Source organism: Eublepharis macularius, chromosome 5 (assembly GCF_028583425.1).
Source record: "Eublepharis macularius isolate TG4126 chromosome 5, MPM_Emac_v1.0, whole genome shotgun sequence".
Classification (NCBI taxonomy): domain Eukaryota; kingdom Metazoa; phylum Chordata; class Lepidosauria; order Squamata; family Eublepharidae; genus Eublepharis; species Eublepharis macularius.
The window spans coordinates 102,412,038-102,424,522 of record NC_072794.1 but is presented as its reverse complement, the minus strand read 5'-3'; the positions used below and the strand labels follow the sequence as shown (position 1 = coordinate 102,424,522).

The window sequence follows — 12,485 nt, the reverse complement described above, 5'->3', positions numbered from 1 at the left end:
CGCATCACAAAGTTGGCTAATGACAGAGTCCATAGGACATGTCCAAGGCTATGCATAGTCATCGTTTTAAAAAAAATTCCGACTATGACCCAAATTGAGATCCAGCATGGTGTAAAAGTTAAGATAGTGGTCTGAGACCTGGGGATGGCCAGGTTCTAGTTCCCACTTGGCCTTGAAGCTCACTGAGTGACCTTGGGCCAGTCATTCTCACTCAACCTAACTTAACTCACAGAGTTGCTGTGGGAATTCATTGGAGGAAGGGAGAACCATGTATAGTCACCCTGAGTTCTTTGGAGTCAGGGCATAATATCCAATAACAACAACAACAACAATAGATACTTTCAAGCCTTAAGAACTAAAAAGTTGCACTTTATAATAATGAAAATTAAGGTTCTCAAGACACTGAGTGATGCACCCAATACCACTTTCTGCATTTATATAATGTAATTGCAGAATCATAAACATCATAGTCCTGGTTAATAGCGGAGGAAGAAAAGTTTTACAGTTTAATTTCATTTTCCCTTTGTTTTGCAGGTCCTACAGATGACCAGAATCTGAGAATTGGTCTCCAAAGGTTTTTCAAAGAACCCAAAGAGCAGCAGTGGCTGAGCCAGATAATCTCGATGCCTAAGAACAGCAAAGTGACACAGCGGGAACACAGTAATGAGCCTGTCACAGAGTCAGTGGCTGATCTGCTGGCCCACGAGGAGCCTGTGGACTACAGACACAGTGTCTTAAATGTGGCTGCAGAGAACTGGAACAAACAGCAGGATGGAGAGGGGGGTGGCGAGGACAGGCCAGCATGGAATAGCAAACTGCAGTACATTCTGGCCCAGGTTGGCTACTCTGTAGGACTGGGGAACGTCTGGCGTTTTCCATATTTGTGTCAGAAAAATGGTGGAGGTAAGAGATTATAGGAGAAGGTACAATGCACTATACAAAAGTCATTCAGTGTGCATGCTTTCCATTTTTGTTACCCAGGTGAAGAACCTGGCACTTATCCATGCTAAATTGCATGCTATTCAAATCTGCTCACTTTCCCAGTGTGTTCAAATCTCATTGAATTCTATCCCTGTCTTCAAGGGTGTTTGCTACTCCTTCCAGTTTGGTGTCAACTGCAAATTTAATGAGTAACCCATTAGCACCCTCATCCAGAAAATATTGAAAAGCACCTGTTCCCAGGACTGAGCCTTCTGGCACTCCACGGGACACCTCTCTCCAATCAGATATGATGCCGTTGACAACTATTCTTTGGGTGTGGTTATCCAGCCAGTATTTTTATTGATCTAACCATTCTACAGTCCACTCTACAGTCCACCAGTTTACCCACCAGAACATCATGAGGAACCTTGTCAAAAGAATTAGTGTAATCCACATAAACTACATCAAAAGCATTCCCACAATCCTGTCACTTGATCATAGAAGGAGATGAGGTTGGTCTGGCAGGATCTGTTGAGGACAAATCCATGCTGACTTCCCCATATCAACATGTTGTTCATCAGATACTTGCAGATTGATGCCTTTATAATATATGTTCCAGTATCTTCCCTCGAACAGAGGTCAGGCTGACTAGCCTGTAGTTCCGAGGATCATCCTTTTTCCTTTTTTGAACATTAGGATGACATTTGCCCTCTTCCAGTGTTCTGGCACATCACCAGTCCTTCAAGAGACCTGGAAAATGATCGCCAAAGAGTCTGCAAGCTCTTTTGAAAGTTCTGTAAGCACTCTCAGGTGCACCCCATCTGGGACAGGGGATTTGTACACATCCAGTGCAGCAAGGTGTTTCTCCATAACTTGTCTGCCCATGTCAACCAGCAGCCCCAAAGTCATATTTTGCCCACTACCCTGTAGGTGGGTGTGCATATCCTCTCCTTCAGGGAGAAAACTGAGGCAAAGTGGCCAATGAGCCTTTCTGCCTTCTTTTTGTCCTCTGTTAGAGGTTCTTCATTTTCATCCAGCAATGGGGGTATTACCCCCTTCACTTTGTGCTTGCTCCTCACATATCTGAAGAATGTCTTTTCATTGTGGTGAGCTCCCCTGGCCAGTCTCAGCTCATTCTAAGTGTCCTACAGTGGCTAGTTTCCCCTAGATAGTCTTCTTTGGATGTCTTTCCTCCCCTCCATTTCTTGAACATCTCCTTTTTCCTCCTCAGCTAATCACAGAGCTCTCTGTTCATCCACATTGGTTTCTCAGATCCTCTACCATATTTCTATCCTGCTGGAATGTTGATAGCTTGAGCCTGCAACAGCTCTTCTTTTAGGAAAGCCTGCCCTTTACTTGCTCCTTTTCCTTCCAGCATTCTTGCCATAATAATAACTCATTATATCTCTAAGTTTATTAAATTTTGCCCTACTAAAATCTAACTGTGCATTTGGCTACAAACTCCTTGGTCCCCTGCAGCAAAAGGAATTCTAGGAGGATGTGATCACTTCTCTCTAAGGTTCTCACCACCTTTATCCCATCAACCAACTCTTTCTTGTTGGTTAATATCAAGTCCAGTATGGCCGAGCCCATCGTCACTTCCTCCACCATTTGAGAAAGGAAATTGTTGGCCAAACAGATCAGGAAGTTGCATAACCCTGGACACATAGTAGAGTTGGTGTCCCAACATGCATCAGAGAGTACTTGGCCTTATTTTGTAGCAAGGACTCCTGTGCTTTGAAAGGCTGTATCAGGAACTCCTCTTCCCAAACCCAGTGCACTACCCCCTTTTGTTCCTTCAGCATTCAGTCACACCATAGATTAAGGCGCTATGAAATGGATTAAAGAAAGATTTACAAAGATTTAAAATCAGCAGAAATCCAAGTCAGAGTTGAAGAAATGCTGAAACAGAGCATAAGCAATTCTAAGACCGACATATTAACATAAAACTACCATATTTAAAGTAATAGTACATAGTAGTAAAGTCTATGGTCCCTATCACTTTACTGATGGATCTCTCTCAGACCACCTCCTTACAGTACAGCCCTCCTATCTGAGTAAAAAGCCCTCTTGAATAATTCACTTTTGCATAGTTTGCAGAAAGCCAGGAGAATGGGAGTATTCCTGAGCTCTTCAGGCAGGCTGTTCCATGTAGGGATCACAGGTCCCCTGGTGGGGGCAGGGGATCCCCTGCTCTCCCCTTCCCACCACCACTGGCCAGTGGGGGGTGGGGGTGGGAAACAGGCCTCCCATGCGCACTCCCAATGATAGGTAAGTTTTTGAGAATCAGAGCTCCCTTCAGACACCTTACAACCTGAAAATCTTGTTTGAGGTGCCACTGGACTCAAATCCTGCTGTTTTACTTGAAGACCAACATGTTTTCCTACCTGAATGGGGGGAAAGTATGCAGTAAAGTCAGTGGTATGCAGTAAAAATAGCTAATAATTAGCTAATAATAATAGCTAATAATTGGCTAACAGCAAGTCATGTTATTTGTTTTGATATGATTTGGGGGCTGAGGCTGGCTGGGAGGGAGTCCAAGGAAGGATACTCTGTACATAGGTGGCTTTCTGTAGCCATGACAAATTATGGTGGTGTTTGCTTTGATCAGATGTTTCCAGTGGATTTAGTATATTTGTGCTGACACAGTTGAGGATATATTTTTTTCTTTCTTAGTAACTTGCTGAAGTTTTGTGAATTGTGTCAAAAATTAAATGAGTTATGTCTAATTGTTTCTAGTCTTCTTGACTGACATCCCTAAATGTGAAACAGGATCAAAATTTCTGTATCTGTAGCTTTCTCATCCATTAGGATTATTTCTATGTCTGGAAAATTGATTCTTTGCTTTGAATCATTGCCTGGAGATTTATGCTTTTCAGACTGCCCATTTCTCTCCAATTAGCCAGAGATTGATGGTGATGCTATTTAAAGAAAGTCCTTTATGAAGAACTTTCATCTAGTCCTTCCAGGAATTGTTCTCTTTAATTACAGAACAGGCACTAGAATAACAATTGAATGTGCATGTTTATATGAGATATTTAAGATGTATGTTTGAATCTGTATAGATGCAAGTGAGGGACCTGCATGGACTTGTGGGAGGCTTCTCACTTTCCCCTGTATCCCTCCCTCCCCCTCCACACACACACTATTTCCTCTTTCCCAAAAGCCACCATAGACTCTCTGTGTTTCCTGCATTCTTACTTCCATTCCACCCACCAAACAACCTGCCTTTATCTGCTGCCCTGCCTTCACCTTTCTCTCCTTCCCCTGGCAGTATCTCCCTGGGAAAAATCTGGCCAAGATGTGCAGTGGTTGCCAGTGCAGGATCAGGTCCAATTGCATGGTTTCTGCCAGCACTGGGCCAGTTCCAGTTGTGAGTTTCTGGAAACGTTCAGAGTCCTTCAGATATAGGTTACATACTGGCTTTCAACGAAACATTTCAAGTATGACAAATCTGAGGATTTTAAAGTTCACTTTGTTTTTTTAATCACTGTGAATATTTCCATATATAGTGTGGAATATATACATATATTTGATGTATGCTTTGGGATGTGTGCCTAGATGCTTATATTTATGAAGTTTGCTTTTCTCTGTGTGGATCATGACTTATGAGGGGATCAGCTGATAAATAAAACACAAGCATGCTAAAGGATCACCTGCTGAAGTGTTAATGGGTCAGACAAGTGATATCAGGCAGATATGGCTTGGGGGGGGGGTGGCTAAACACAACCTTGTCACTCCCACTTGGCCCACTGCCACTTTTGCTGATCTTTGCTTTGTATAATGCAACCTTGAACATCTCTAATAGTCCTTCTCTTTCCTGCCAGGTGCTTACCTTGTCCCATATCTGGTACTGCTTATCATCATTGGACTCCCTCTCTTTTTCCTGGAATTGGCTGTGGGACAGAGGATCCGTAGGGGCAGTATAGGAGTGTGGAATTATGTTTGCCCTCGACTGGGGGGCATTGGATTTGCCAGCTGCCTTGTGAGTGCTTGGATGAGACACCTGACTTCTGAGAAGGGTTGTGTGCTCAAGAGGTTTTACATGGGTTGTCTAGCAAAAGTGTATATGATATGTCCATTAACTATTCAATTAAGAGTGGTTAGTTATTTCTTAATACAAACAGAAGATGGGCTATGAAGTGGATTAGTTGTAAACCCAAGATTCATATTCTGATTGATCTAACCAAAATCTGCACACGTGCTTGGCATGAAGTCTGATCTCCTTAGATATTGCCCAGACCATTTGGGCTAGTTTCCTAATTACAGCTAAACAGATCAGACATGTCCTTCAAGGTGTGTAATCATTCACTTTAACATTCCAACCTCCATGTGCATCATAAACAATGAACCTCACTGTGGCCCACTTTGCTGGTATGGCTCAGAAGATCAGAAGGTACTGACACAAAGGCACAATATACTTCTGGAACCCAAGCTCAGTACTGCTACTACCCTGCAGTTGTACCAATCAACAGCTTACTTTGAATTACAGGATGGTAACAAAAGGCCCTGGGTCCTAAGGACCCTCAAAGTGGTTTGGAACTAGTGCTGCTAACTCTAGCTTGAGAAGTTCCTGGAGATTTGGGGGCAGTGCCTGAGGAGAGCGGAGTTTGGGAAGTGGAAGGAGCTCAGTGGGGATGTGATGTCATAGGGTCTACCTTCCAGAGCTACTATTTTCCCAGGGAAACTGATTGCTGTAGTCTGGAGATCAGCTGCAATTCTGGGAGAACTCCTGGTTTCAGGCTTGACTGCAAAACTTGCAGTTGAGAGACAGAACTCATTCATTATTCTGGCTAAATAATCCACTCACTAATTTTTATTCAGCAATTATCACCTTTCCTTTGTGAGAGGCTGGCAAATTAACCACATTTAGGTCAATGCACACTTCCTATTAATATTTGTCAGGGTTTTTTTTAAATTGGGAATTTTTATTTGCATGTTTCCTGTCTTGTTTATATAACCCAAAGGTTACTGTGCCTTTGCACAGCTCCCAGTCATTTCAGTGAGGCTTACACAGTAAGGTTTTATGCCCAAGTGCATAACCCAAGTTCCTAAACAAATATCTAAGTGCATAGCCAAGACAATGTGCATTAAAGTAGGAAATGCATAAGGGTACATCAAGAGTTTGATGGGACAGAGATATTTGTTCTGATTAAGTTTTTGCAGTCAATTGTTGCATTTGTTCCATGTATAGATAATGCATTAACAATGTACAAAAATACTATCAAAGATTTTAAGAGTACTATAAATGAGACGTATATTATAGAGTCAAATCACATTAGAACATGCTGTCATAGGTATATGATAAAATTCATTAGGTAATCATAATCTAGAAGGATTAACAAACTTTAAAAATATTTAGCCTCTTACACATTTATCTGTATAAAAATATGAATTAAGTTAACTCATTCCATAATCATGTAAAACCCAATTACTTAGAAAAAAGTTGGTTTGTCTCAGTACAACTACCCCTCCTCTCATTTTCTTTTTGACAATGTTCTGATTTGAATTTCTTCATATATTCATAGGAGACAATACCATATATATCCAAAGCTATGTGTGCTCTAATTTATATCCACATGCAAACTGCCGTATTAATTTCAATTGAGGAAGGAAATGTTTGCATACAACATAATATGCACAGAAATCTGTATCCATTAAAATGAGGTTGCTGTGTGGGCGGGGAAGAGTTTCTTGTGCATACTGGAGCTTCCAGACTTATAAGGTGTTGTTGGGATGTGTTTTGGCTTTACAAAACCCTGGAATGCAATATCTGTTCACTTACCTAACTTTTGTTAAACCAAAGATTGTAAAAAATTTGGCACAAAAGTAAAGATTGTGATGATTATATGTTCTTCCTCCACTTTCTATTAAAAATGCTTGAATTTCAGTGAATCTTGTACATTTTTCTATTTATTCTTATTTTTCTATTCAATTGTAATTTCAAAATTTGTATTTATTTTCATCATGACCACTATTGTATTTTTACAAAATATAATTCCAGTTAGTAATATTATTATCAATACATCTAATTTTTAATGTGGCTAGATGGATACTTACATTTATTAACTGGAGCCAGGAACAGACAAGACAGATGCTTCTATAAACCTGAAAAAGCCCCAGGTTTGGAGAAAAACCTGAAATCTACACTCACACACATTCAAGGGTTAACCCTGCTCCCCATAACAGAAGCTGTGCCTATGGCTTTAAGAAATGAATGCCTTCAGTGGCTGTTGCTAGGCAACTACAACAATAATGCCAGCCTTCAAGCCTCGTTGCTGTCAATAAAAGGGCAGGTGGAGGAAACAGGGCCTTTTACAGGGCTGTTTTTGCCTTTGAGGGAGGTCTTATCAGGGTAGGGTTGCCTGGTCCCCCAGGGTTGAAAGCAAGGGATGTGAGGTCATTGGTGTGTTAGAGTTAAGGTTAGGTCCCGCGAATGTAGGATACTTTGCATGCTGAGCTATCCATGCTAAATAAGCACAATGTTTGTCTAAAGAATATTGCCAAACAGGATCCAACACTTTTTTATTCTTTCTTTTTTTTTTGCCAGGTCTGCTTGTTTGTTGGGCTCTATTATAATGTGATTATAGGCTGGAGCATCTTTTACTTCTTTAAATCTTTCCAGCACCCTCTGCCATGGAGTGAATGCCCCATCCTAAAAAATGGTACAGTAGCTGGTGAGTGCCTTGTCTTTTCAGTTGTGTATTTATGGAAACATTCTTTGGGCAATTAATAGTATTCAGCTTTGGGGCTCCTGTCATCCTGGTAACTTGGAACTCAAAGGAATCGATCCAACCAGCTTGTTCCTTTTGACCACCAAATATGCTATTTAGGGGGTCATAAGATCTGCCTGGACAAAAGCCATGTGGGACGGGAGCCATGGCAAGGTAGGGATGTGGGTGAGATTAAGTGAAAATGTTGGCTGGGTCCATTGCAAAGTTTGGTGTTGCTATTGCAATCAGTAATGGGGGAAATGTTTAATATATCCTTAACTATGAAAGAATGAGAACTATTTTTGTTCAACCACCACTATATGCTTAATTAGGAAAGAATTTTAATAAAGTTATGTACCTTTTGTTTATGATAATTAAGAGTCGGATACAATGTTAAAGTCTACAGAATATATATGACAGAAATGTGGGTCTGAAAATGCCAGTTTTAAACATATGTAGTAGACATACCCAGGGCTTTTTTTCAGCGGGAATGCGGTGGAACAGAGTTCTGGAACCTCTTGAAAATGATCACATGGCTGGTGGCCCCACTCCCTGATCTCCAGACAGAGGGGAGTTTAGATTGCCTTCCACGCTGCTGAGTGGCGCAGAGGGCAATCTAAACTCCCCTCTGTCTGGAGATCAGGGGGCGGGGCCACCAGCCATGTGACCATTTTCTTCAAGGGCAACCCACTGAGTTCCACCACCTCTTTTCCCAGAAAAAAAGCCCTGGACATACCCATAGGTAAAATCTTCATGGGAAAATTCTCAACAGAAATAAATCAAATAACTAATATTAATCTTTCAGTGGCTTCAAAGGTGTAATTAATCCATTAGATCTGTTAATAAATTGTGTACCTACTCTGCATAAACCATTTTTACAATGGCAAAAATGAACATTTGTATAAGTTGAAAAAGTAATTGAAGTATTTGATTGGTAAAGCTTGGATTAATAAAATTTGGCAAATACTTACATTGTCTAAAGAGATGCAAATGGTACAGGAGGTCACAGAAGCCTTTTCTAGCTTTGTGTTGGAAACTTTTTTTCATTTTTTGGCCATGACTATTAGTTAGATTCTTACAACTGTGCAATATTAATGTAAAGCCACGGCAAAGAATGTCTAATAAGATTATGTCAATTTACAAGATAGTAGAACAAAATAGGGGAATAAATGTTTTAATGCATGGGTTTCTTCCTCTTTTCTTATTTATTTGTTGTTTGTGAGTGTTATTTTATAATTTATGTGAATCAATTTGGTTTAAGACTGAATGGTAATGATAGATATTGTTTTTGCTATGTAACATAAAATAATAACTCAAATGTACTTTTAAAAGTAATGGCTGTGAACACATATACAGATAGGTATATCTGTTCTTTTTACCATCTTCATGAGAAAGGAAGAGAAAGAAGTGTCCATACCCTATATTCAGTAGTAATTCATCTAATTGGCAGTACTGGTAGGGAACAGCAACCCAGTCCAAGAAGTGACAATGGTTCAGGATTGTTCCAGTTGGTAGGATATGGAATCATATGGTGGCATTAGCTGTCAGGACATTGTTACTTTCCTGAGGGTACAACGGAGACATGTTTGAAACTTATGAAGCATTTAATAGAATCTGAACATCTCCCAGCATACAGATGAATCTTTTACAGCAGCTGTAAAATGCTCCATTTATTTCACTTTTTATTTCTGTTGGTAAGATCTCATATTTTCCCTCCTAAATGAGTGTAGACATCTTTTCAGTACTGCCCTGTGATGTTTGTCTGTCTTCCTTAGACTGACTTTGTGGTCATTTTACTCATGTCTCCATGAGATGCCAAAGCAAAGGTCTGTAATTCATGCAAGCTCTTGTCATTTTCAGTTGTCGAACCCGAATGTGAAAAAAGTTCTGCCACTACTTACTTCTGGTACCGTGAAGCCCTGGATATTTCCAACAGCATTTCAGAGAGTGGTGGGCTGAACTGGAGAATGACCATATGCCTTCTAGCAGCTTGGAGCATTGTGGGCTTGGCTATGATCAAAGGCATCCAGTCCTCTGGGAAGGTAGGTAGCAGAACCAGAACAAAACTGTATGCAGCCCATAACAGTTCATGACTAGTGCAATCCTCATGTAACTACTAATTGTTAATCTTGGATAGCAGTAAATAACTGCTGTTAACTATGGCTGTATGTTGTATCTTAAACATCACGACATGCCGGCTTTATATACAATAAATAGATTTTTATTCAGCGATCACTCTGGCTCAGCCTGCATTTTAGTCATCCTGTCAGTCAAGCCTCAGCAGCCAACAATTTTCTACAGGAGCCCTGAAGGGCCAAGACTGGAAAACACGCAAAATGGAAAGCTTTCCCCTAAAGGCTGCTTGTACACATAACAACATTCCACCTCTTGCCCTAAGTTTTTACTGAACTCCCAACCAGAATACCCTAACAACAATACTAAGAAGAACATGAAGAACTTTATACAACATAATCCCTTAAATAAGTAGAAGCAACTCCCTGATGTGTAGAACGTTGCATTGGCCTCTGAGCAGGTGATGGTGTTCCCAATGGGTCTGCAATTATGCGAGACACCAGATGATCAGAATCCTCCTTGTTCTGCACAACGGGAGACACAATTTTGTCCAGATTCCCAGTGTTAGTCACCAGGCTCCCAGAGAAATGTATGGTTGGATCTTCTAAGTGTGAAAGAGACACCTGATAGTTTGGGCCCATGGCTTGCTGTTCGGGTGCAATGTTAGGGACAGTTGAGGGCAAGACAACTCGCCTCATCAGTTGAGTCACATCTTCGCACAAGCTGTCCATCCTGTAGGGTGACAGAATAGGACACTGGGCATGTCAGTGTTTGTACAGTAGCAAGTATCCACAACGGATCCGAGCCAAAGTTTTTAACATAAACTGAATCTCATATCAGAAAAAAGAAGTTGTCTTGCTCGCCTGTAATGTTGTTTCTGTTGTCGTGTGCGATGCATACGTCTGTTAGGTATGGCTGTAACACAAACCAGGACCTCAATTTCCATCCCATCAGCATTTCAGCTGGAGATAGATTTGTAGTTGAATGTGGAGTAAGCCTATTTTTAAACAAATGAGAAGCAAGCTTCATATTGAGACTTTCATCCAGTATTCTGGAAATGCCTTCCTTAAAGGCATGCACACCACATTCTGCTAGTCCATTTGATGCTGGTTTATATGGTGCAGACGTAACATGCTGAATGCCATTTTGTTCCATAAATCTTTTGCACTGTTGACTAGTATAGGAACTTGCATTACCCATCACAAGCATTTCAGGCAATCCATGTATACTGAAACACATCCTTAACTTTTCAGTGGTAGCTTTGCTAGTTGATGTAGATATATAGGATAAATCTCCACCCATTTAAAATGTGCATCCACCAATACAAGGAACATCTTACCATGAGTGGGACCAGCATAGTCTATATGTAATCACTGCCAAAGTTTATCTGGCCACTTCCAAATTTGGAGGGGAGGCACAGTAGGCGTTTTAAACCTTTCTTGACACAATTCACACCCCTGTACTATATGCTCTTGGTCCATTCCAGGCCACCACAGGTAACTTCTGGTTAAACTTTTCATTTTTATGATTCCAGGGTGAGCCTGGTGCAGATCTCGTAATATGTTCTCCCATCCCTATTTTGGAATTACTCATGGGCACCCCACAATACACACTCAATTCACATCAACATTGGTAGAATAATACAAGTTTTTTGTCTTTCAAAATATGTGACCATCCCCTCAAAATAAATCCCCTGACTTTGGCTAATATGGGATCTGGATAAGACCATGCATTTATTTGTCTGCCATCATTGGTGGAGAGGCAACGCAATCTATGAGTAAGACACGATTGTGACCATTTACAATTGTATTAATTTGTTTTGGTTTAGCCAATCCAAGCTTGGAACTGTTCCATTTGGCTTTTTAAATTTTGATCTGTTGTGCGTGCACATGCACAAAAGCACACCGTTCTTTTTAAGGGGGTGGGGTAACGAGGCTCTGGGGCAGCTGTTTTTGTGCCTAACAAAAAACAGCTTTATCCATTAGTCCCCCTCCTAGTCTAAATAACTGATCCACTGAGGTTTTCCTCAAGCACAATAACACACACATGCACACACAACAGACCTTTAAAAGTGAGTATCAGCGGGGAGAGCAACGGGGCCTTCCCACAGCAACATGCAAAGAACAATCCTGCTTCAAGTTCACTTTTTTTCTTTTTATGGTCCCAATAACTTGTGTTCTGCTGTTCCCTGTTGGTTTCATGTTGCTTTGTTCTTTGCAGTTTTGTTCCCAGCTTCCCACGAGGGGCGAATCCAAATCCAGGAGGTACTAAAATGAATGACAAGAATGCCCATTTAAAACAATGAGAGATGCTTGAAGGCCCACTAGATATAATGGGACCCACAAATGCCAATTGACTTGCATTGGCTCCATTGAAATACATTACAGTACCAAAAAGTTGCAATGAAAATTGTGCTGTGGGGCTGGAACAACAACCCCAAGAGTACTGTGACCAGCTAAACTATTCTGGGGCTGGAATGATGATCGCCAGAGTGGAATGATGGTTCTTGGGACCAGAAAAACTGTTCTGGGGCTGGAATGATGACATTCCACTGTGACGGCTGTTGTTCCAGATCAGTCTCTCTTCCAAACATTTCTGAAGCTGATATGAGGGGTGGGATCTCCCCTTGCGAGGAGCGGTTTGGCAGAGAGGAAGAAAATGCCATTTCCTGGGTAGCGACTGGGGTGGAGGGGATTCAACTGATTCCTTCTTCCTGCCAACAAAATGAATTAATAATGCAAGGTCTCTCTTCCCTTGGAATCTGATTGGCGTTATTCA

At 41.0% G+C, this 12,485-nt stretch overlaps 1 protein-coding gene across 2 annotated transcripts in view; it reads left to right on the top strand.

Annotated features, from left to right (window-relative positions):
* Positions 1-623: 623 nt before the first annotated feature.
* Positions 624-12,485, top strand: part of SLC6A17 (solute carrier family 6 member 17) — a 35,412-nt gene continuing 23,550 nt past the window's right edge. For both annotated transcript variants that reach the window (XM_054980895.1, XM_054980894.1), the window contains exons 1-4: positions 624-903; positions 4,749-4,906; positions 7,472-7,598; positions 9,495-9,676. In XM_054980895.1, the coding sequence (XP_054836870.1) occupies positions 624-903; positions 4,749-4,906; positions 7,472-7,598; positions 9,495-9,676 (747 nt within the window). The remainder of the gene's footprint in view (positions 904-4,748; positions 4,907-7,471; positions 7,599-9,494; positions 9,677-12,485) is intronic.